Source organism: Propithecus coquereli, unplaced genomic scaffold (genome assembly GCF_000956105.1).
Source record: "Propithecus coquereli isolate 6110/MARCELLA unplaced genomic scaffold, Pcoq_1.0 Scaffold440, whole genome shotgun sequence".
NCBI classification, from domain to species: Eukaryota; Metazoa; Chordata; class Mammalia; order Primates; family Indriidae; genus Propithecus; species Propithecus coquereli.
The window spans coordinates 1,398,131-1,423,729 of record NW_012150175.1 but is presented as its reverse complement, the minus strand read 5'-3'; the positions used below and the strand labels follow the sequence as shown (position 1 = coordinate 1,423,729).

The window sequence follows — 25,599 nt, the reverse complement described above, 5'->3', positions numbered from 1 at the left end:
TCTAAGTAATGTCTTTTGTTTTCCATATGAAGAATTTGGGGTCCAGGAAGGTCAAACGACTTGTTCAAAATATGACATCCAGAAGCCACATCTGCTGACTCGCACCCATGCTCTTCCCCCTTTCTCACAATATATGTACTCATGATATAACAGGAAGCACAGAAAGCTAATTAAACGATCTGGGTGGATGAGCTGGTGGTCAACACTAAGCCAGTTATTCAAAGTAATTATATTAATTCTTCCTGTATTTTCCTCTTTGTATATTATAGAATCAAGATAGTTGCAAATATTTCAGTAAATTGCAGTCCAAATTCACTCCAGGGACTTAGGCCCTAAATAGCTTTCTAACACTTTTATAGCCTACTTATCTATTCTTTATATCTATCTGACTAGACTAAGTGACTGTATGTGGGTTTCTGTCCTAATTCTACTCAAATCGCTTCAGTTGGAATGATGCGTCCTGTACGTGCCCTGTACTTCTCACAGAAAGTAGGCAAAATATGAGACAAACGTGTGCCTCTCCTTACCCACTCTTGCCCAGGACAGAGCTCCCTAATTATCACAGCCCATCTGTCCACGGAACCCGGACACAGCCTCCAAATCCGTCTCAACACGGTGCTACAGAGGACCAGCATGAATACACAGGAATGGCACATGAATCCAGACTTTTCTGCCATCTACGCCCTGCACCATGCTGGCAACGGTCCGTTTTCCATTTGTTCCAGCTAAGGATTTTCTATTTTCTAACTCTCCACGTGAAAGGTCAATCAGGACCTAGGAGAGCGCCCTACACAGATGGGTACTCCAGAGCGGCTCTCAAAGCTGATTGCGCCTGGAGAGAACACCCAGCCCTGCTTTCTGCCTTGGCTGGCATCATCCTACTTAACAGACGAGCAAGAGGGTCTGTCTGGTGCCTGGGCTGGTGACCACCTCGCCCAAGGCAGACATGGCCTCTCACCTCGCCTCTTCATCTGTCACAATGTGGTGGTGCCGACATATTTCAGAGCCATGCCACAGCTTGGCTTTCCAAGCAGGACTTGCTTGTCTCAAAAAACACTTGCTCAGCTAATTTCTGAAAAAGAAAAATTAGCCACCTGATTGGTATGGGCAGGCAGGCCAGATCTGCAAGGCTATTTCCGTTTTATAGCTCCTAATAGGTTTCATCTCCCATGCCAACCCCACTCAATGGGTGGTGTTTCTCTGAGCATTGTGAAGGGACTTCTCGGACCCCTAGGGAAGAGAGCCATGATCAATTAGCAGTGTCTGCCACCGGCATGAGGGGGTGGGACGGGGAGTGGATCACATATGCCACACATTTGCCATTCGCAAATTACGTTGTAAAGATACTAAAAATATTTCAGTCCCTGTAAATGAATAGCTGCGGCAAGGCCTGAGCTATGATTAATGTTATTCTTTGTATACTTATTCTCCACCCTCTCTGCTCTGCTCTGTGCCCAGGAAGCCAGTTCCTATGGCTTAGCCTCCAGTTTCCCCTGCCCTCTCTGGTTGCCTCAGCCAAGAGGAGACCCTGGAAGATCCCAGAGAAGAGGAGAGAGAGAGGCCCAGGCATTTCTTCCCTGATTTGGTGTTGCTGGTCTCGCCGTAGCCTCGTCCCTCCCCAGTGCCCCTCCTATCTGGTGCCACCTCCAGCAACACTGCCCCCTCCCCTGCCTCGTCACCACAGAGATAGCTGGCTAGTCTCTGGGTGTTTCACCACTCTTGTCTGTTCTCTTAACCCTGCATCTCTGATTACTCCCTTCATGAAATCTAGGGTAAATTCTGTCTCCTGCTGGGACCCTGACTTATATAGCTGTTCTAAGGAAATCCTTCCATTATTTCCACAGCTAAATAGGAAGATGAGATTCTGCCTGGTAATGGGGATGACTACTTTGGCCTAAAATGACACTTTTCACTGCTTAATTCCAGCAGAACATGACTTGCTGCTCTCTCATGCCTGCTGCGTTCCCACGGCGTGAGCTCACCTGGGCTCCACTCGGTAAAGGAGAGAAGGATATAGTTTAGCTCCTAAAAGCCAGAAGATTCTCAGTCTCTAATTTTAAACCTTATATGCCTGATTCCAGGACCAGGCACATCTCATAAGCCTTAATATCTTCACTGTGGAATGATCTTTTGTAGAGCCGTAAGTTTCAAGTGCAATCATGCATGACTCATTCTGAAGACAAGTCACTGGAGACTGTAGTAGTGCAAACAGTGGAGGGACATGCTAGGTGGAGAGTGAAGGAGACCCGGGATCCACTTGCGGCCATGCCAATAGCTATTCATATGACCTTGGACAAGGTACTGCCCTTCCCAGGCCCTCAGGGTTCTCATAGGAAACATGAAAAACTTAGAATAAATAATCGCAAAGGTTCCTTCCAGCTCTGACATTCTGTAAGATTTGACTCGAAGGTCTTACTTTGTGTAGCTGGTTAACTTTCAGTCATGGGAATGGGCCCATTATCATTTTGACTAAATTTTCTTTGCAAAGGTCCAACAAGTATAGCTTATCATGGCAGAGATTGCTTATTGCCCATCAATACCTTTCTCCCTTCTTCCATATTCTAGACTCCCATGTAGCTATCTGTGGCCATGTGGCTAAGTTCTGGCCAATGTGATGAAGCAAAAGTGACAAATGGCAGCTCCTGGGAAGTTTCTTCTCACACATTTTTTGTTCCCTTTTCTTTTCCATCCTTTCCACGTCCAAACCATGCTTGTGATAGTTTGAGCTCTGGCTATCATTTGGATCAAGAGGACAAGGGCCTCAACCTGGAGCGAATGGAGTGGCATGCTGGAAGGAGTCTAAATCTTGGAGGACTTGCTGGAGTGAAACTACCGTATCGGCCCTGAATTGGAGACCTCCAGACTTTGATGTGGGAAAGAAACAGGCATCTAGCTTGTCTAAGCCGATGTCCCAGATGTCAATATGTTGCCTCTCAGCTCCAAATCTACCCTTCTTCGTCATGCTTTGTGATACTGGAACTGGACCCTGAAAACATTGCTCCTCCCCAGCTGGCACAATCTTAGGCTTCGTCAGTAGAGGGCACTGGAGGGAGACGCAAGAGGAAGGGACTTCTCCTCCCAGTTCCGGTGGTCTCAATTTGCTCCTACAGCAGTGGCTGCCAGCAGTGCTCAGGAGAACCTTTGACATCAGCCCTTCAGAGTTTTGCCAACCTCCACTAGGCAATTCCCTGCTGGCCAGTATCTCCAGCCTCCAGCAGGCCACAGCCACGGCCTCCGTGTGAAGTTAGAATTTCAGCCTGGAAGGGCTGGGGGTGGGGTGGGGGTGGGTAGGTGGGCTCCTCCTTCCCTAGCAGTTGCTGCTCACATCTGCCATTCCTCTTTTCTTTAGAGTTCTCTTTGTCTCCTTTAAGAGTCAATCCCCTTTTGCTAGTTAATAATTATTTATATTAAATTTTATAATTATTGTTTGAATTACTGCTGTGGTTTCAGTCTCCTAACTGGACCCTGATGGACACAGCCAATTAACTTAGCTCTGTTACTAGCAATTTAACCTAATCTAAACTGATACAGCCACACAATTCTCTCCATGGGAAAAAGTCAATGATATGGGGGCAGAATAAGCTTTCTGCTTTTTAAACATCTTCTCTCCAAAAACTATTTATGACAAATATGGCAGAGAAAAGGTTGAAGCCCTTAATATTGAAAAGGGTTCTTTAATATTTAAATGTCCAAAAATAAATATCTAATTAGAAAAATGAGCATGAACAGAAGAAAAAGCACATGAACAGGACATGCACGGAGCAGAAGAAACACAAATGGCCAAAATATATTTTAAAAGGTTCAAAACTATTTGAAAAAGAAATACAAATTAAAATACAAGCGCAAGTTAAAGAAACAGCAAACTACTTTTCTCAAACCAGCAAAGATTTTTAAAAACCAGAATACAAACTATTAATTCTAATTAATTCTAATGGGAATGTAAAGGAATAAAAAATGTTGAAGGGTAACTTGAAAAGAAGACTCAGAAGCCCTAAAATGTTGGTACTTTGGACACAGCAATTCTACTTCTAGGAATTTATTCTAAAGAAATAATTACAGATGTATATAAAAATCTAGCCACATGGATGACTCCAGCATCATTGCTTATAAAAGCAAAAGATTGGGAAAAAAATCTGTATGTCCAACAATAGGAGACTGGTTCCATAAATTATGATGAATCTATACAATGGTGCACAAAACAATTTAGTTGATGTACAAGAATGTTTATTACATAAGTGTCTTTATTGTCATAAAAAGAGGTTTGTGGTTCTAAGTGAAAGTGAAATATAAGTGGGTTCAAACCAGTCTGTACAGCATTTTTAGGGGAAAAATGTTACAAACATGCACAGAAAAAGTCTGAAAGAACATACAGCAAAATGTTAACAACAATTACTTCTAGGCAATGGGATTGCTGGACATTTTTACTTCTGCTTGCTGTATATATTTTCTAAATGCTCTCCAGCGGATGTGCATTAGCTGCATAGTTAAGAAAAACATTTTACGTTAACACATTACTCCTTTCCCCACCTGCCTCAAGGGCACCCCAGCGCTTACTGAACATGAGGATGAACTCATTCATGCTTCAGCCATGACCCTGAGGCACAGCTCAGCCCAGGATCTCTCCCACGCACAGAGCCCCAGTCTCTTCCCATCTTCCCTCCTTTCTCATACCCAAGGCCAGAGCCCACATCCTCGCGCTCCCAGGCCTAGAAGTCCTGATGGTCGCCCTGCTTCCTGCTTCTACAGATCCTAAGCATCGTATGTCTTCATTAGAACAGTTCTCTGCTCAGAAACCATCAATAGCTCATTTCCTTAGGGATATATTTCAAATGTCTCAGCTTGACTTTCAATGTTCCAAGCTGATTTCCATCTTGCTGCGACTGTCCTGCAAAGTACACCAGAGTAAACCCCCAGCTGTAGACACATCACTAGCATTCTCGCTGCCTCACCTTACCACACTGTCTGTTCTACCTGGTATCCAGGTGGTGACCAGGTTTCTGGTGTAAGCACCTGGGTAGACTCTGGTACCAGTGTGGTACCTGCAACCATGGGGCCAAGCACTTAGTGAGCCAAGGAGGAAAGGACAGGAAACCAGTGCTGGCTCAGCAGGCGGAGCACTGCCCCAGGGACGTGAACAGGAGTTAAGAAGAAGGGTAGCTTAGGGCCGTGTCTGTGGGAAACCAGCTCACAGGACTCTCATCAACTCCAGGCCAATAACCCAGGTGGAAGGAAGGCAAAGAGGCTCAGTGCAAATTGCAGGATGAGACAGAAGATAAGTGGTCCAGCTGGCGGAGCAGGCAAAGATTCAGGGCTGAACATCACCACTCAAGTGCTCATGCAGGCGAGCTTGAGAATATTTATCGGTAATTGGCAGAAGTGGTTAGTGGTGGTGTGATCACAGATAGGTCTGTAACCAATCAGCAGGAAAGCTCTGCTCCTGTTGCTATGTTTGCATCCAGGCAGAACTGTATTATAAGCAGGCTAAGAGGATACCAGGAGAAACCTGCTTAGATGCATCTGGTTTATCTGTCGTCCTCTCCCTGCTTCATGGACGAGAGCAAGGGAGCTGTGGAGCAATAAATTATCACTTGCCACATGCTATGTATCCCAAGAGAACTCTTTGCAGCCCTGACAGGGAGAGATTAGCATTCTCAGGCCACTGAGACTGTCACTTACAGGGAAATTCTTAAATGGAGAACAATAACAAGACTAATAATAATAGCAAGGAGAAGAGCTAACAATGACTGCTTGCTGAACACTTATGTTCATGGCCTCGTTTAATCCTCGAACAAACCCATATGATTTCCAAATGAGGAAACTGAGGCTCAGAGAGGTTAAGAGACTTGGTCAAAAACCACGCAGGTAGTAAAAGCAGTTTACTTCCATGGGCTGCATGATGCCAAAAACAGTCTCTTAAATAGGATGTTTCACTGCTTTTGCTCTTTCTCACCTGGCACCTCCTTGGGAAAGATTGGCTACCCAAGTCTTCTCACTCTGGAAGGGAGAGTGGCTGGACCCATTGTCCTCAACTGTCTTAACATCTATGCACTGCCCCTGGGCCTTCCGGAAGAGGGCAGAGGAACAGAGAGGGGCAGGTGTATTTCAACACCTTGTATTTGTTCATTTATTCTTCCCTATGCTTTGGGACTAAGAGTACTTCGAAAGCCAGAATTCTCTCGTCCTTGTCGGATGCCTAGCCAAGGATAGAGCAAAAGGCAGGGAAAGGTAGTGGGCTCTGGTGCTTGGGGAACAAATACGCAAACATGACCTTCACACTGGGCAGCGTGGAGATGCTTGTTCACTGTGGGTGGAGGAAGCCAGGCAAAGCCGGAGGCCCCTGGGCTAGAGAGACCACGTGGCCTAGAAAGAACAGGGACTGGAGGTCCTTGTTCCACTGTGTACAAGCTCAATGTCTTGTGCAGGTCCCAGCCCAGGCTCTGCCCTGTGTGAGCACCGAGACCACCTCCCACCATGCCCATGACACCCTGTGAGCCCAGCCATCTCCTGTGAGTGTCCAGACCGTCTCCTGCACTGTTTGAGAGACCAAGGGAGGAAACAGAGGGCAAACAGCTGTGTAAACCATCAGGTGTGGCCCGAATCGCTAAGGAAAGGCTTTTATGTGAGGGTTACTATATTGTTCTTTCCCTTGAAAACATGGTGAGAGTTGAGAAGGCAAAGGTTTGGGAGCCAATGAAGCTACATCCTCTGTTCAGACGGCTTGATTGGTCTCCCTGGGGAAGGGATGTACTCCACCATCAAATGTGGTGTGGGCCAAATCCTGCTTGGACCCCAGCTCTTTGGACCCTGGAGGCCATAGGAACACTGTCTTGGAAAGAAGAGGGCCTGGGAGGAGCTGTCGGCTGAGTGGAGGGGTGGGCCCAGCACCACTCATACAGCTCCAAGAGTCAGGGGCTGGTTTCTCAGGTGGGGCCCAGACAGCTGGTTGGCTTGCAGGGAATGGAACTCCTCGGCCTAACACCATTCTCAGGGAGGCCAGGGAGATTCATGGCAGATTTAAGTTTTTAGGTCAAAATCTAAGGGTATAGAGAAGCTATCAATGTGACATCATTAGAAAACATAAAACTCTTAAAACATCATCTGGCTTTGGTTGTATAAATAGTTGGTTTCCTGTCATTTGGAAATCTTGTTGCATTTCTTTGGGATGATAACAATAATTTAAAAAATAGTATTTACTGAATGTTTACCATGTTCCAGGCACTCTTCTAAGTGCTTCGTCTATAGCAACTCATTTCATCCTCATAATAACCCTATGTGGTAGACATTAGTAACCACATTTGTTTTTGAGACAGTCTCACTCTGTCACCCAGGCTGGAGTGCAGTGGTGCAATCAAAGCTCACTGCGACCTCAAACTGCTGGGCTCAAGCGATCCTCCCACCTCAGCCTCCCAAAGTGTTAAGATGACAGGCGTGTGCCACCATGCCCAGTTAGTAACCACACTTTATAGATGAGGAAACTGAGTCCCAGCAAGTGTAAGCACCTCAGCAACTGCCTGTCAGTCCGCTCGCTCTGTCCCCTGGCTGTCTCACAGGGATGGAAAGCAGTGCTGTTTATGTGACTTGATTTAGTCCACACACTTTTTTGGGCATGACAGGCTCTTCATGGGCCACACAATCCTAGCAGCATTTCATATTTATTGAGCATTTCTACTTGCTAGGCACAGTCTCAAGTGCCTTTCATATACAAGCCTGCTAAGAGGAGTTTCTTTTAACCGCATGATACAGATGAGGACACTGGGGCTTTAAAGGGTGAAGGACTTGCTCAAGGTCTCACACCTAGCAAGTGACAGAGCTGAGGAGTCACCTACATCAGTCTGATTCCAAAGCGTGGGTATTGAGCCACAACAGTGCAGAAAGGTCCTTGTTCTCCGCAGGCTGGGAGGAGCCAGGCACTCAAACAACTGTGGCCCAGCCCAGGCGGCGGGGTGAGAGTGACGGGAATGGCAGTGGAGGTCTAGAACGGACCAGCGAGGTGCTGCAGGAGGGGGGGGGAGGAGCCATCTACACGCGGCTTCCATCTGGGAGTGTCCTCCTGCTGAGCAGACCATGCGCGGCCCTGGGTGGGAGGCTCCCCAACGTCAAGGTCGAGGTCTAACTTGGATCCTCAGCACCAGTGCAAGGCCTGGCACGACCAGGCGCTCCACGGACCTAGGGCTGTGGGGACAGCTCTGTGGCACCACGGTGGCCCCTGTTCCCCTCACTGTGCTGGACCACAGAGGAAAGGACACTCTCCCAACACGCACACCACCCCCAGGAAAGGGCGTGCAGTGCTGATCACTGCACCACTGGGCAGGAGAGAAAAGGAAAAATGGCTTCCACTGATGCAAGACTTGGGGACCTACTTTGGATGATGTCATTGTAGCCTTTTCTGTCTGCTGAACATGGGCTCTGTCCACAGAGATGGTGTTGGAAATGAAAGGACCGCCAGTGTCAGGCAGAAAATCTAGGCTGAAGCTCAGCTTCCCCATACACAAAACGGCAACGGCACAGCTGTCTGTCTGTTCTCGAGGCTGTGCTGAGGATCTGTGAGGTGGTGTCCCTGTTGTCACCCAGCTCTCAGAGCAGCCCCATCCAAGAGGGGCCCAATGCATTTCCCTTCTTGGTGTCCCCTCTCCCAGATGCTGGCCACCTCAGTGTAAGTCTTGGCCTCTGCTGGGACCTCTGAGCTCTGTGTGGCATCTGATGGCCACACACTCCACACCTGCTTGGCTGAGCTGAATTCTCAGCTCAGGAGCTAAGACAATGAGCTTCCTCCCCCAGCTCTGCCCTGGCCCTGTCCCCATCTGCACTTACATTCTTTTAGTCATCTTCATTGAGATATAATTCGTATCCCACAAAATCCACCCTTCACTTACTTTTGAGACTCTGCTTAACGACAGTGTTGAGGTCTGAAATTAAGAATCCCTAACTCTAATTATACCATATGAAATCCATTTTTCCTCTATTGTAAAAATCCAAATTCCTCTGGAGGATTTCAACAAAGGAGTTCAAGAAGTGTTTGTGAGCACCTACTTTGTGCTCTAATAATGTATACATCAGTCGCCAGCACTTGCCTTTGTGCCAGATACGGTGCTCAGCACTGAACAAACGTTGTATCATTTCGTTCTTGGACCAAACCTGAAAAGTGGATATTAGTAGTTCTTTTCAAGTAAGGAAATGAGGCTCAGGGAGGTTAAGCAACTTACCTAAAGTCACACAGCCTTGCCTATAGGCAGATTTTGAATCCAGGTCTGGCAGGCGCCAGAGCCTGTACTCTGAAGCTGCTCACACCCTGCCCCACTGCACTGCAGAGTGTGAAATACGAGAAACAGAGGTGGACTAGATGCTGCTCCCGCCTGGAGAATCAGGAAAGACAAACATTTAACTCCAATATGGCCCTGAAATATTGTAATTCCATCAAATCAGCACCCACCCAACCGCACGGACACTATGATACGGAGGAATGAAAATAAAGATGTAAAAATGTCAGCCGCCCTTACCTGGCCGTGGCCCATGGTGTGGGAGTCTGACCGGGCACAGGCAGGGTACCAGAGAGACGGCAGCTCCCATTCTGGGAACAGGCTGTGCCAGGGAGACAAGCTTCCAGGAGGGACCATGTGAAGAAAGAGGACACCTGCCCCTGCCATGGAGGGTGCAAACTCCAGAGGAGCACTGCCCAGGACCCCCCGAGCTCCCCAGCTCCACTCTGGGCACTGTCGGGAGGTCCGCAGCACCCTGGGCTGGGGCTGCCTCAGTGTCCAGGCTGACAATAACATGAGGGCTGCTGGCAAGAGCTGCCAGAGAGAGCTCTGGGAGATCCCCAAATAAAACCTGATTGGTAAGATGTCTCAGAGAGAATGGCATGGTGAAGTGCAGCACCGTGTTCCAGGCAGAAGTAAGGTCTGGAAGCGGTGTGGGGATTGCCCTCTCCGCTGTCTCCGAGCCATAAGCCTCAGGGACCACCAGCCATATTTATTCTATCCTAACACGGGACCCGCGGCCATGGAGAAGGCCCTGGCATTTACCAAGCCATCAGCTGAAAAGCAAAGCTGGCTATCAGCCGGTTCCTTTGGAGTTAATAAACCCCAAAGGCCATGCAGCACTGTCATATCATTCGAGCCCCACGTAGACAATTTTGGTGACCTGAGTCACATACTCTCAGCTCGACTTTGGGCAGGTCCCTGTCTCTGTTGCATATCACTCCACTTTTCTACTTGAGAATTTTTCTGAATCTGTAGAGCTCATTACGCCTGGATGTTCAGGGAAGTTAATGGGTTGGGGAGTGTGGCAGGTCACATTTCAAAAAACTGGCTGCAACAGTCTCTCTCAGACCACGTGCCCTTTTAACAATGTGACTTTGACATTCCACTCACTGGACAGGTGGGTCTATGTTCCCTCCCCTTGAATCTGGGAGGGCTTGTGACCATGGTGGAAGCAACTCTGAGGGAAGGCCATCAAGGGCAATGCAGCTTCCATCTGGTTCTCTTGAGACGCTTACGCTGAGATTCCTGCTGCCATGCTGTGAGGAAGCCTAACTAGCCCACCTGGAGAGACCACATGGAAACACCCACGTGTTGGTGTTCTGGCCAACAGTCCAACTGAGGTCCCAGGCAATAGCCAGCCTCAACTGCCAGACACTTGGGTGAATGAGCCTCCAGATAGTTTCAGTGCCCCGGTGTCGTCATTCCAGCCTCCAGGTGTTCCTAACTGAGGCTCAGACAACGCAGAACAGAGACAAGCCATCCCTGCTGCGTCCTTTCCAAATTCCTAGTCCACAGAATCATGAACACAGTAAAATGAGGTTGTTCTACCCCACTGAGTTTGGGGTGGTCTCTTACCTAGGAATAGAAACTGGAGCAGGGAGCAAGCCACAAAGGATGGCAGCCTTTGGGTAGATGCCGCAGTCTCCTACTCTGTGGGCAGATTGTTCTGGGAGGCATCCTGTAAGCTCCTCGGAAGCCCGTTGCCTAAAGCAGCAACCTTGCTCCCACTCCCTTCGCTGGTTTTCCTCCTTCCCTGACTCTTCTTGCTTCCTGGGATCAGCTTGCAAACAACCCACACACAAGTCCTTGTCTCAGGCTCTTCTTTCAAAGGAATCCAATTCAAACTGGCCTCTTGTCCGCCCCACACGGCAAGCGTTTTTGCTCCCACCCCCATTTTGCTGATGAGAAGACTGAGGTATGGAAAGGTAAAATGATTTGCTCAAGGCTACACAGAGTAAGAGGCAGGATAAGGACCTGGGCCTCCTGGCCTGGAGCCTGCTAAGGAATTGTGGGTGAGGACAGGCGGGAGGACAGGAGCATCCTCTCCAGCTTTGTTCTCAGAGGCATGGTGGTTGGGAGGGTGCCTTGTGACTGACTGTCAGTTGAACTGGTGGCTGCACTGACAGTATCAGAAGAGAAACAAAGTGGCAGAGCTGTGGAGGACCAGACAGAAAACACGCCCCAGAAGCCCCATGCCCCTCACCAGCCCCAGGCCAGGGGGTCTTCACAGACTCACTCCCACTCCATAATCATCTGATTTAAAAATCATCCCATTTCATAGTATCAAATAGATTGTCTATTAGTAAATTTAAATTTCACAGCTTAAAGCCTGCTTCAAAGGTCAGCATAAAGATGTTCTTTCACTAAGTTTCTAGAAAATCTGTTTATAAAGTACCTACCTATATGTTAGGCCCTGTTCTAAGCAATTTATCAGGAATCATCCTCGTTTACAAATGAGGAAACTAAGACCCAGAGAAATCAAGTGACTTGCCCAAGGTCACATAGCTTGTAGATGGCAGAATAAATGGTAAAATGGTAAAAATGGCATACAAATTGCAAAAGAGATAAAACAATAAAATTATAAATGGCCTATAATTACCAGTTTGCTCAGTTTCTAAGAGGCTGGGCTAGATGCAAAGCTCATAGAGCCATACACACTGAACAGGAAGGAGCCTGGGGCTCAAACTCAAATGCCTGCAAGGTACGAAGTAGGTCCAGGGCAAGAAGGTTGATGTGGGCCAAGAGAATGAGCTCCCTGGACCTGTCAGTTTGCAATCCTAACAAGTCCAACATTTTCATTCTACAGGTAAGAACTGAGGCCCAGAGAGGATGGGACTTGTCCAAGGTAACACAGCCACAGGGCCAGGAATAGATCCGAGACTCTCCCCTCTGCGTTCTGGATCCGCAGCAGAATGCAGACTCAAATGGAGAAGGGAGAGGTGGGAGGTGTTTTATTAATATATTTGAAGCCCTAAGGTGGTTCCTTGAGGAGAGCGTCTGGCAGGAGGAGCCAGGGAGTTAGGATTTGACTGGGAAAGGATGAGAAGCTGCCCCTAAATGTTTGCACTAAATATGCGACCAAGAAGTGCAGTTTGCCGCCAGCCAAGAGACAAGTTCTTGCATTGAGACTTCATTGCACTGGTGAACTGCTTGTTGGTGCTCCAGAGAGCTGTTCCCTAGGGAATTTCCAGGAGGATGGGCAAAGGGAGATACTACCTTTCCCCGCCCCTCCTGTCTTCCTTGCCATCGCCCTCTTCTGGCCAGGCTTAGCATCAGCATAGCCCAGGGAGAGGCCAAAGGGTTGGCAGGATTCAAGGATGGTCCCGGACGAGGATGCACACAGTCGGCTGAAACCATACTCCCAAGATCCTCTACCTTCCAGCCCCGCTGCCCATTCCATCTTGGATGTGAATCATCACAGACCATGCATGCCCCTGCTTGTCTTCTCTCCAAAAGCACTGAAGAAAATGTGGCCCCAACAGGCAACCTGCCTCAGGGTTATCCCGCAAGGCTGGGACTAGGAGCTGGGAAGCTCTCACAGAAGACTTATGTCTCTATCACCTCTGGATTTGCAGCTCCCAGACCAGCACCCAACATACCAGAGGTGCTCAACACATTCCTGAGCCAACTGAATGCTTCTCTACTCCAGGCCCAGCTGTCCACACTGCCTCCCAGAGGCCCTAGCTCACACCCAGCAGAGCCCAGGATCTGCCAGGTGCAGGTGGTGGTCAAGCCACTGCCTTCTTTAGCCCCCACCCATGGTCCCAGTGTCAACGGCCCTCTTTTAGGGCCAGGCCAGGCCACCATTCCCACCATGCTCTGGAGATCTTCCTCCCTAGCCATGAGTTCGGCCCTGTGAGGAACTGGGGTATCTCAGTCAGGCATGTACCTGCTGATGTTCTCTCAAATGACCCAGGAACCAACTCATCTGCCCACCTTCCTAACTCAGAGGCCCCCAAGGTACAGCTATAGGTGGATATTCTGCAGGAATCTTCCCTATGGTTAGACCAGGCCCCTCAAGCCTGGTTTGATCTTGAACCTTCACAAGATTCTCATCTCACAAACTCCCTCGGTCCTCCAGCCTCCTAGTAACTCCGTCTTCCCCAGACTTCACCTAGCTGTGACCCTCCCAACCCCCAGCCTAGACAAGAGCCACTGCAGTAACAATAACCGTAAAAACAACTACGATGCCATAATTATACCATCTGCAGAGAATTTTTCTATAAATCTTCTGAGTCCTCTTGTAATTACTGTCCCCAGTTTAGAGACAAGGAAACCAAAGCTGACAGAGGTCTCTGGCGAGTGAAGGCATGGGGCCACGGGCCCACAGCACTCACAGACCTGGCCGGCCACAGCACCTGGAAGGAGCACCCTGCCCCTCTGAGGGTGGAGGCCAAGCTCTTCGCTTTTTCCGCTCATCTCTGCCAGCAGCCAAGAGAAACGGGCTGGACAATGCCAGAGATAAACACCACTACCTGCGGGCCTCTGGCCACCGGCCAGGAGCGGCTGTGCGGGCCTCTGAGCCCATCATCCTTCTGTCCCGGCTGGGGACTGCCCTAGAGCCATCGGCTGTCTGGGACACGCGTTTGGGCCCCTTTGAGGCTAACGCCTCAACGATTCCAGCTCGGAAGCCGCTCCCCTGGAGACCCACGAGCCGGTTGGTGGCTCGGGGTAAGCGGGAGCTGCAGCGCTGGGGCAGCGACTGCACCCGAAAGGCCCGCGCGTCCCGGGGCGCAGCTTCCTGGAGGGATTAGAGCACCTGCCGGCTTCCATCTCCGCCCGCCCGGCGACCCGGGCCGGGACGATGCTGAGGAGACTACAGGGAAGTTTGCCGCGATTCGAGTCTTGCACATTCTCCCTCGGCGACCCCTTCCTTTTGCCTGCTGAGAAGCTTTCTTCTTAAAATCTCTTCCCAAAAGTCACCACAAGACCTTGGGAAACTTTGCGCGAAACTTACAAATGCGTGAAATCGGAGCCAGCAACTCCCTCTGAGCGTGGGAGCGCCGCGCCCAGCCCGGCTCCTCCGCTCCAGCCCAGAGCGGCGGCGGCGGCCTGTGCTGCCCGCCCGGCTGTCAGGCGGCCCTGGCGCCCGCCCCGGGCCGGAGCACCCTCTCGGCCTCTGGCACCCGCCCCGATCCCCTTCGGGAACGCTGCCGTGGCCGCCACTGAGGCGCGGCGCAAGCCTGGGCCAGGACGTCCCAGCCTCGGAGTGGAATTTAAGCAGTTCCTCCGGGCATTGTCTTTCCGGGGAGCCGGGGCATCTCAGGGGAGGGGAGAGAGACCCGCCCCGCAGACAGCCCACCACTTTATTTGCATTTCAAAGGCAAACTTCTGCGAGACTCCCCTGGCGGCGGCGGCACCTACCGGCTTTGCACGGGTCGTGGTAATGCTCCAGCTGCTGCTCCGCGCCTTCTTCGCCTTCCAACGCCGAGTAGTCCCAGGCGGCGTCCGGGCGCTCCCCGAGCCCCCCGGCGCCGCGGGGCAGCGGCAGCAGCAGCAGCAGCAGCAGCGACACCAGGGCCCCGAGTGCAGCTTCCCGGGGCATGGTGCCGCGGGGCTGGCCGGGGCAGAGGGAGTTGCGTGCACGAAAGCTCGGCTCGGGCGAGGGACGGTGCACCGGGTCGTGTCGGTGGCGGCCGGGCTCGGCGGTTACGCGCGGCTGCCAGGCATGGCTCCGGCGCGGAGCGAGCGGAGCGCGGCGCCCCCTGTCCGCGTCGAGGCAACCGGGAAGCGGCCGCTCGGAGCTACTTGCCCGGCGGCCGGGGCTGCGGCGGCTGCGACTGTGGCGGTGGCGGCGGTGGTTGGAGCCGTGGCCGCTCCGCCCCTCTCCACAGGGGCTGGACCAAACAGCCCTCGCCGAGGGCCCTGGGCAGCCAATCACTCGGGGGCCCGAGGCGAGGCCCCGCCCCTTCCCGGCACCTCCGCAAGTTCGGAGGAAGGGGAGCGAGGTGCCGGTGCTGAAGCGGGGGCCGGCCAGCGGCGCGCCCACCCAGCGGAGACCCCTGCTCCGGGCGCCACCTCGGCCTCCGACTCCGAGAACGCTGCTCCCGAAGATCGAGGCTGGGCTTCCCGCCTGTTTTATTTTCATAACTCACTTCGCAACTGCGATGCCCACGTGTACGAAGGCAGGCGGCAGTGGCTAGAGCTGGCAGCGCAGGACCAGAAGCCCTATGTGAGCGGTCGGCGTCGCTGCCAACTCGTGTGCTTTCGGACAGGCGCTTCTCTGCGGGGATGAAGTGAATCGAATCAGGTCCCTTTCAGCGCAGAAAAAAATCCAGGACTACGGTTCTCTCAGCTCTCTCACATCTCCTCGTCCAGCCATGCAGGGCGCTTGCTGCGGCACCCACCCAACCTAACGCAGTGGCTGGCAATACGTACGGAAGAAAAATTTAAAATGACACAGTTCCCCTCTAGGTGACCCTATCCTTTAGTAAAACAGTCTAAGATGCTTCATACAGGCAAAAAGACTGACAAATGAACAAGCTGTACGTGCTGTATGTGTTAAATTACAGACATGTTTTTATTAAATAAGCCACTCACCATTAACTTGATGGAATAAAAATGACCAATTTCTGAAGTCTGGTTATTTCTTGCCAGTTAAAAACATATGCCCAAATAATTTAAGAGAACAATCAAGAGCTATTTGAAACCCACTTCTATATTGTACATTAAATGTAAAATTGTCAGAACTGAGCCATTTTGATTTAGAGACATAAAAAGTATTACCACAAAGCTTTTCAAAGATCTTTTTATGCAAGCAAAATTGCCCAAATCAAGAAGTATAATAAACAAATGTGTATGTACAATCTTTTTACATTTAAACTGCAAGCAGAAACATGGACTGAACTTCCCTTTGGGATATGCATATGGTTTCACATACATTAATGACAAAATAGTCAACAGGGAGCCCAGAGCTGGGCTTTACAATGGACTCTCAAAATAGGTCCTCTGTCTTCTCATCTAGTAACAAAGATAACAAGTAGGGTAACAAGTCCTTCAAACCACTGAGCCAAAGGCACCCTTCTCCTTAACCACCGGAAGGGTGCTACTTGGTATTTTGTTCTGACTCTTAGAAAGAAATACAGAGTTGACCCTGCTTCATGCTGAGTTTTCATCAAATGGGCACATACAGGATAGAGCCAGATTGGGCAAGATCTGGTTAGAAACTGTCAGGCAGGAGGAAGGAATTTGGGGGAATGAATGCCACCAAATGGCAGGGAAGGCCAAGTGGCCACTAAATAGGCAATAGGTGTGGGAGGGGGTCAAACAGCATTTCTGCCTGAATGCTGGAAGGAGTCAAACCCAACGCCATAGTCCTCTACATTCACCCCAGTGAAGGTCACCACCTGTCAGTAGACAAGTCAACATCTAAAAGGCCTAACAAACTTCTGTGACACTTCCAGGTCTCCAGATGGCATTAGACAAACAGACAACTGGCTTCCTCATTAGCAGTGAATTTCTCTGGAAAACAGACATTAGAGGCCACCTCTTGTGCAAGCACTGCGGTCGTGAGCTTTCATTGCCTCCAAGCCCCACCTGGTGAGTAGCTGCCAGGTCTTCTCCCAACACCCTTTGTCCAAGCATTTTGAACACAGTGGCGCTGCTGGGTTAGCAAGCTGCACAGTTTTAAGTCAGAAGTCCAGTTTAGATGGTACACAGATTATCAACCAACAAACAGCAACAAAATATCTGGATCATAATAGAAAGGTTAGAAAGGAATGACAGAAAAGGGATGGTTAGTACTTTTTCACTCATCAGTTACTATAGCTCCTGATTTCACTCACCACTTCTACAGTTAAACTCTAATCTAGGTTCAGATAACTTTTAAAATATATTTTTAATTCAAATCCCATGAAAAAACTGGAGGTAAGTTTAGAAAAGGCTTTATGACCTAAAACTGCTCAAGTTAGTTCCATCATTACATTCATAATTATTTGTGGGTTTCCTCCCCCATCTCTCTGGATCCTGTGGTGGACACCTGTAAGTGCACACAAGCGTTTCTCCTCTCTTAGATGTCTTTCCCCCGCCCAACTCATTCCACCTATACACCTGGGCCCAGGGTAACTGGGTTCTCTCGCAGCCACTCTCAGACCTCTTCAAGTCTGCCTTAACTACTACCTATCCTCCTAACTACTCTGCCTAGGCCACTTGCTCTTCACCTTGCCTTTCCTGGCCACTGGCCATCATCATAATCTCCAGTGCAAGCAGCACAGCCTATAGAATAAAATGGGCACAATCATTTGCTAGCTCATTCCTTTTACAGTGCTGACCACTGAAAGGTACTCTGAGTTCTTTGGCGAAGGTAATTAAAAATATTTAATATTGTTGCAACTTTCAGCAGCTGATTAAAACCCTTCTTGGCTCTCCAAAACCTTTAACCAAGTTCCTCAGGGTGGCATACCAGGCCCTCCATCCACCATCACGCCTTCCTTTGACCTTTCCAGCCTGGGCTCTTGCCACCTCCCACATGACATTCCTGTTGCATTAAATACCTTGCAGTCATCCTAACAGGGTGCTTCACACCTCCATGTCTCTGCCTGGGACACCTTGATAACCACACACCCTGCATCCTCATGCCAGCATCTATTACACCCGCTACCATATCTATGACACTTACCTATTCAGGTCTGTCCTACCCTACTGTCCTGTAACTGCAGCAGACCTCTCTGACCGACTCTGTCCCGGGCAGGGGTGGGGAACCTGCGACCTTCTGATCTCAAGATTGTTCTTTTTTAAGCACCAAAGGAGGCAAGAAAAGCTTCATCTTTCTCTGCTGCACCCCTTTTAATGAAAGGATTTGTTCTGTAAAATTTGGATTCAGTCAAAAGGCTGCACTTAAGGACCTAGATGGCCACACGTGGCCTTCAGGCTGCAGGTTCCCTACCCTCTGAGTAACGGTAATATTGGCCAGCTAAAATGACTTAAATTAGCTTCTCGATACAACCATCTCCACCCCCTTTTTATTTTCACGTGAAACTCCTGTCACTGTAAGCATGCAACCTTTGAAAATGAAAATCATTTTAAATAATCAAATAATTTTAAATACATTTGTAGACTACATTAACAATGATTCCACATCTCCCAATGTAGGTTTATTTCCCCTTTTCAATATTGTACATTGTTTCGTAAAAGTTTGCACTTTGAAATCAAGAAGTTGGCTGCATAACAGACTCCCTTCTACTCTTGGTTTTCCAACTAGACAAAACAATGTTCATTAAAGAGATCAGTAGTAACGCAAATTTGTACCAATTTAAAATTATTTGGCTAACAGGAATTGCCAAGTTTAAGTGCTGACTGAAGCAGCTAATAAAACTAGGAGTAGAAAAGAACCAAGGAGGTTGGTAAGAACTTGTAAAAAGTAGTTATAAATGACGATGAAAAACAAAAGTACAAACAGATGTGGAGTAATTAACCACTGATTTCAATGTAGCACAATAAAAATAATCCCTTCCATTTATATAGAACACTAATTTTCAATGTGACTTCTACATATTGCACCCCATGCTGGAAAGGTGACATCCCCAGCAATCAAGACAACAGGGCCCTAATCTTGATTACTTCTGGGCTAAAATTAAGAGCTCCTTCAGCTGCCCTAGTTTCTTATCTATAAAATGTGGCTATCCACTCTACCAGTCTCACCAGAGGGTTGTAAAGGAACATATGTAAAACTGCTTTTAAAAAGTAGTAAGTACTAGACAAATGCAATGCATTATCAATCATTTCAATTATCAATTATCACAGAATGATAAGCATAGGGAATGGTGGGGTTTGAGTGTAGGAGTCAGGTTGTTATACAAAAAAAGTCAAAAGAATAGTAATAAGAGAAAAATCATTTTCAAAAAAAAATCTTATCCATTGTACCATTCTCTCAACTTTTCTATACATTAAAATTTTTTTTCAAAATACAAATTTTAGGGAAAAATCAAACCTTAAATTTTAAATCCTTCATTTCAGGGGTTAGCAAAACTATGGCCTACTGGACATTTTGGTGAAGTCATACTGGAACACAGGCTTGCTCATTTTTAGTTTATGTACTGTTTACTATGGCTGCTTTTCTGCTGTAACAGTAGTTTTGACAAGAGACTATATGGCCCTTAAAGTCTAAAATATTTACTATCTCGCCCTTTACAGAAAAAATTTGCAGACCTGTGCTTTATTTAAATGTGGAGAGATTTTCATAATCTCTTCATATGCATGCCAATGATAATGGGTTATCCCTTATGATTGGTTTACCTGTTTCAAAACGGAAAGAAATAAAGCATCCAAGGGAAGTACATTTAACTTTTTATTACTTTTTAAAAATCCAATTTCAGGTAAATTAACGGACTATATTAGAACCTGAATTGTATCTGATACATTATGTACTAAATTTCTATTACTAAAAGCCAGTTGGAATATGGCCTACACAAACCAAGGGTATATACAAAATGGAAGTGACCATCAAGCAGTAATTGTTTCCTTCCAACTCTGTCACGGATTGCCTGCACTCCATGGGGACTTTTAGATTCAAATTTGATACAGTTGAAAAGCCCAAGTGGAACTGCTTTTCCAAGAATGCTATTATTTCTTCTTTGCCTTAAAATCTTACGTTTATAATTTTCAAACAACCTAAACTGATGAACTGGAGTAAACACACACTATGCTACGTTATTAATTATCAGCAAGCCTAGTTCACCAATAAGGTGAACTTCAAAATAAGGTTTCACAAGTGTCTTCGTTTCCATTTCCTAACAGGGAAACAAGAACTTAATTTTGTTTACATTTGTCTTTGCACATTTCTGTCTACAGCTCCAGTAAGAATGTCAAATCAGATGTCATTTGGGAAATGCTCACAGGAGAGAACTAGAGTTATTCCTCTACCGAATTTAAGTCTTACAAAATTTCAGCAGGTATATAACTTTCCGATCTACCCTTCCTGTAATCTAGTCTACTTCTGTACACACTTCCAAACAATCATCATAAATTTTCACTTCTCTGATCTCTTCAACACCTTGATTGCTAAAATTTAACTTCATAACTATAGAATTTTAACGAAGATATAAAACATTAACGAATACTTGTGTTTTTATGTCACTACTCCTATTTATTATCTGTTCCAATAAATCAACAGAATGAAGCACTAAAACACACTGAAATCTAAGCTTAAAACCCAGATAGAACTGCAGTGTACAGATTACAAATAGGCTTTCCACCCACTAGAATTCATATACAGAAGCCCTTCGGTACATAGCTTTTCCTGAACAAATTATATTAATACGCTTTCTCTTTTTCACATTTATAAAAATTCAGGAAGTTTTTAATAACATTTATTTGCAAGATATTTGGCATAGGTGGTGAGTAAACATTCAGGAAACAAAAATTACATCAAAATGAATACAATTTGTAAATAAACCCTACACAAAGTGGCTTTTGGAAGAAGTGGAATTTGCAGCAAGCAACTTTATAAAGAGGTCCGTCCACACTTAATGGAAAATACCCGAGCACAGCATTCACTACGTTCAGATATCACCACAATATAATGAATTCTAAGAGTGTGGGGTTTGACTTATGGGCAAACCCGGTATAATCTAGGAGCCCAACATGATATACTAAAGAATGCTTGACCATCCCTTCGGCCATTACATTTCCACCTTATCCTACTCTTGTACTAGGATGTAAGTATAATGATGTCAACTACTAATGTAGTTAAACTTCAGAAGGTCAGTAGAAGTATGCTTAAAGATATGCAGAGAAGGTTTATCCTCAGTTTTTGATAGTGTTCAGAGCATCACTTGGTAAGTTGAGCAAATGTTAACAAACGGAAGAGATACACAGCATTAATGGGGTAAAAAAAAAAAACCCATTCTTCAATTAACTTAAATAATATTCTACTTTCTATTCTACAACTGAGAGCTAGGAAGCTAAAACCACTTGTGAATTACTTCTTCAAGACACAGGCACATATTTATTCAGCCCCTCTATGAAGCCATAAACCAATACAAGTCCTTTTCTAAAGGACTTTTCAAGGTGATTTATATTCATTTTAATGCTGTTAGTGTAATTAGAAATTAGAAAATTTTTCACTGCAAATTCCAAAGAACTTCAAATAGAGCTCAATTTAGTAAAAAGAATCAGTGCACCTGAAAGTAGTTAACCTACCCGTTTTTTAAAAACTCTACATCTTACCTGCAAGATTCATATCATGTGAAACAAATTTCAACTTAAAACAAAAGCTTGCTGTCCAATTTATACTCCCATCAGATAGACTATGTGTTGTTATGCTAAAAGTACTTTATATGCAACTAAAAAGTAACATAAGCAATTAAATACTGAATTTTAGTTTCTTTTTTATAAAATCTTAAAGGCAAGTGAGACAGAAAAAAGGTAAGAGCCAATAGATTACATTTAATATAAAATTTTGGCTTGAAGAAGAGGATTTACCTACAGCTTTTGATCAAATTTCTATTTGTTCACGTCAAGCTTACTCAACTGATAAGAAATCATACTTTTTACTTTTTCTAGGACTTACAAGCCACAGTATAGGATGTGGAGTCCATCAATTTATAGACACATATTCTGTAATGGAAACATCTTATGTAACTACTAATGTCATGAGTTTCAGATTAAGGTTTTAAACAGCTGTTTTGAGTCTTTCTCAAAATATCAATATACAGTATTGTTTCAGGTGGTCATTTGCATAGCAAACTATTAAACTAGAAACTCAATGGTTCTAGAAAAACTTCACATTATGGTTAGTTCCAGAAAAATGTATTCAATTTAAAATCACGTCTCTTAGGAAACTGTAACCTTTATTTGCTTATCCAATAGTAAGCTAACCACTTGTACCCCATCCCCACTGTAAATTGTACACCAACCTGAACAGATTTTGTACCACAATTTCATTCAAAGGGCTAGTCATTCATTTTATGACCGTACTGGATAATCTAGATGTAAGCAAGTTTGGGGATTTTTCAAGTGTGGGTCCCCTGTCTTAGAAAAGCATAGTTTATTATATATTATTTTTAAATGGCATTCAGTAGCATTGCCTTTTGAACAGATATCTTCAAATTGCAAACACATCTATTTCCACAGAACAATTTGGTCAGGAAATTTTATTTGAACATTCTAAAGCAACAATGCTTTAGATGTTACTTAAGTGTCCCAGACAGGATTAACAAAATTAAATGTTTCTAAATTACAAATTCAGCTCCTGAAGGAGTCTCAGAAAAGAAACAGAAGAAAACGACCCCCCTCCCAAAAGAAGTATGACACACACATTTTGAAGAAACCCCAACGTTTCATGCAATGGTAGGCAAGATGTAAAAAGCCACCCAAATTCACACATTTCTACACCAATCATCATCAGAAAAAAGTACTCCGTAGTCAATCTGTACATCCGAATGCATTTGGGAATCTACACCTACATTACATTATTTAATGTTATATACAGTTATTACCCACCCCCCCTTGTTTTTAATAATTTCTTATTTAAAGCCTTCATTCAAACCCAAAAAGATGTACGACTAACTTGGGGGGAAAAAAAGATAATCACTTTAGACATTCAGTTAAAATGTAGATTATCTAAATCTCAAAATGTTTAATAAAAACAAGTATCTTCTCCATTTAACACTTTGCTTTCTAACTGTACAGTAAATTGCATTGTAGAGAGTACACCTCTATCTTCAGACTGTATCTTCTTTGGATGGAATTAAGATGTAACTGGATAGTTTCAAGATAAATAAATGGGAAGTTGGTCCAACTAAGATGACAGCAGATATATGACATGCAGGGTTTAATATTTTTTAATTCTTTTTAAAAAAAGGATGCAGTTGGATTGGGGGAAAAAAAAAACCAAAAACAAGTCAAAAAGGAACCCAGATTCAATATATAAAAATGTCCCACAATAGGTCGACGATGGCAGTAAAAATAAGAGAAAAAAGTAATCTTTCTGGAACATCATTTTTCAATAACGTAGAAACACTAAGTGCTAGGAAGATTCCTACTCATGTAATTTTAGCATCCAAGTTTTCCTCTATTTATTTTATTGGAACAAATGCTTTAAATAAACTATTTGTCCTCTTCACTGAAGAGAGCTGGTCTATTTCATCTTTAATGAGCTAGTTTTTGGGAAGATTAGCCATGTACTGTAGTAATGCCTACTGCATAAAATCCAAGCATTTGCTGTGAACAGTTGGAGAAAGCAGTCAGTAAGAACCTAGGATCAATGGAAATAGATGTTACTTTAAGCCATCCACGAAAGAGAGACCCACAAAGTACCCAGTGTTAAAGCCCAAATCTCTTCTTGCGCTTTTTTTTTGCTGTGCAAGTTCCACCCCTATGAAAGAGAAATTGATCCGAAGTTCCACATTTTCTTGGGTCTCTAGTCAATTTTCACATTAGTATAGATTTTTCGGACAAAGGCACTTGTTCCCATGTAACCAATCGCTCCTGCAAAGATAAAATAAGATGTTTTGAAACAAATACATACAGAGCAGTGTCCATAATTTATAAATACAAAATGCTCTCTACTCTGGAAAGTTATTCTTTTTTCAAGATGCCTTTATGTTAACATTCTCTCTGAACTTATTAAAATTGTATCATTTGCTTTGCAAATCACCTCTTAGCATCATATACCAAATCTGACCTAATGTATTTTTTTTAGACTCAAGTAGCAATTATTTCTTGTATAATCAGTAACTATGAAATTAAAATACATTTTGTATAAAACAAGAATAATTTGTTAACAGCAAAACTGTGTTAAATGAAAAAAACATGGCTTCTTTGATTTGAGCATCTAGTATTTTGTGTCATTAAAGCAATATCAATATACATTCTCAAAACCTAATGGATAAGTAAGAAGTGATGGGGAATTCTCTTAGGGCAGAGAACTATAGCCCAACAGCATTTGAAGTTCTAGAGAAGAGGCATTTCCTGATGGTTTCTTTTGTATGTTTTACTTATAGATGCTGTGTGGTTGACAGAAAGGGTGGCGTATTTGAGGGAACAGACAAAAGAGATAGGTAAGTAGGTCAGGAGTTTTGAAATGTTTTTATAAATAGTAGCCTCAAATGGGGCTCCAAATGCCAGAAAGCAGAGTATTTGTTTGTTTTGTTAAATGAAGTATCTACCTTCTCCGTCTAAGAGTACCTGATACATGATAAGGTACTCAGTAAGTATCTGTTGAATGAATGAATGAACTGCATAGTTCTTACTGCAAATACTAAGTACTCTTTCAAACAAGACAATTGGTCATTGAACTATCAAAGAAAATTCACCATTGGACTTAGGAATTTGCCACATGGCACAGTATTATTCAAGGTTTAAAAGTAACTCTTCCATGAGTTAATAATGGTACACACACCCACACCCACACCCATCCACACCTAACTGGTCACCTCTGAATCAACTTTTATTCACCCAATTGGTGAATGAAAGAAACAAGCATCTATTTTACCTTTCGTATCTATGAACTGTACCCCCAGATAACCAAATGGTTGACGAAAGGAAGGTTCTCCTTATAGAAGTATCCCAGTTAATAAATATAAAAGGAACAACAGAATTAGAATATTATAACCACTAATGAATTATTTGAGCTGGGCAATAATCATCAATGGCTGCTGACCTCACAAAGAAAATCAGGCATTATGTGCCCCTTCATAAAAGTTTACAAACTACCTGTTAAGTATTCTTGGACAAGTGTTACTGAGTATGATCAAGCCTGCAGATCTTCAACTACCACTTTACAGGAAATATGGAGGTGGAGGGAAGCATGTGGAAAAGCATTAAATGATACCTCAGGGATATAATCAGCAAAATCCTGAGTGTGGAAAACTCTATAGGAATTTTAAAAAATAGTTTTTTAAATAAATTACAAGTAAAAAGAGAGAGAACATCTATAGATTAAAAGAGCCTTAAGAGACATTTTAACCAAATAGTGCATGGACTTTAATTGGATTTTGATGCAAAATACCATATTAAAAGAGAAGTATTAATAGTTACAGGTGGGATAAATTTGAATGCAAACTGAATACTTCATCATATTAAAGAATTATACTTGTCTTTTAGAGAGAGATATATACTAAAATATTTGCAGTTGAAATGATGTTAAGGTTTAAGATTCACATCAGAATAAAAGGGGGGTTAAGTGGGGATATACATAAAACAGGGCTGGCCACGAGTTGACAATTACTAATGCTGGGTATTGGGTAGATAGGGACTCACTATATATATAATACTGTCCCTATTTTTGTACATATTTGCAAATTTCCATTAAGTATTAAAAATACCAAAAAAACCCCCACCAAAATGACAAAGCAAACCTATTTCCATTTATTTTTGTAATGACTGGATACTTCTTTTA

At 45.1% G+C, this 25,599-nt stretch overlaps 2 protein-coding genes across 2 annotated transcripts in view; both read right to left on the bottom strand.

Annotated features, from left to right (window-relative positions):
* The window catches only part of TLL2 (tolloid-like 2), a 112,703-nt gene extending 97,883 nt beyond the window's left edge, over window positions 1-14,820 (bottom strand). Inside the window, exon 1 of the mRNA XM_012654502.1 lies at window positions 14,625-14,820. Coding sequence (XP_012509956.1) covers window positions 14,625-14,805 — 181 coding nt within the window. The 5' untranslated portion in view covers window positions 14,806-14,820. The remainder of the gene's footprint in view (window positions 1-14,624) is intronic.
* Window positions 14,821-22,027: 7,207 nt separating this feature from the next.
* The window catches only part of TM9SF3 (transmembrane 9 superfamily member 3), a 55,842-nt gene continuing 52,270 nt past the window's right edge, over window positions 22,028-25,599 (bottom strand). The window contains exon 15 of the mRNA XM_012654501.1: window positions 22,028-23,687. Coding sequence (XP_012509955.1) covers window positions 23,620-23,687 — 68 coding nt within the window. The 3' untranslated portion in view covers window positions 22,028-23,619. The remainder of the gene's footprint in view (window positions 23,688-25,599) is intronic.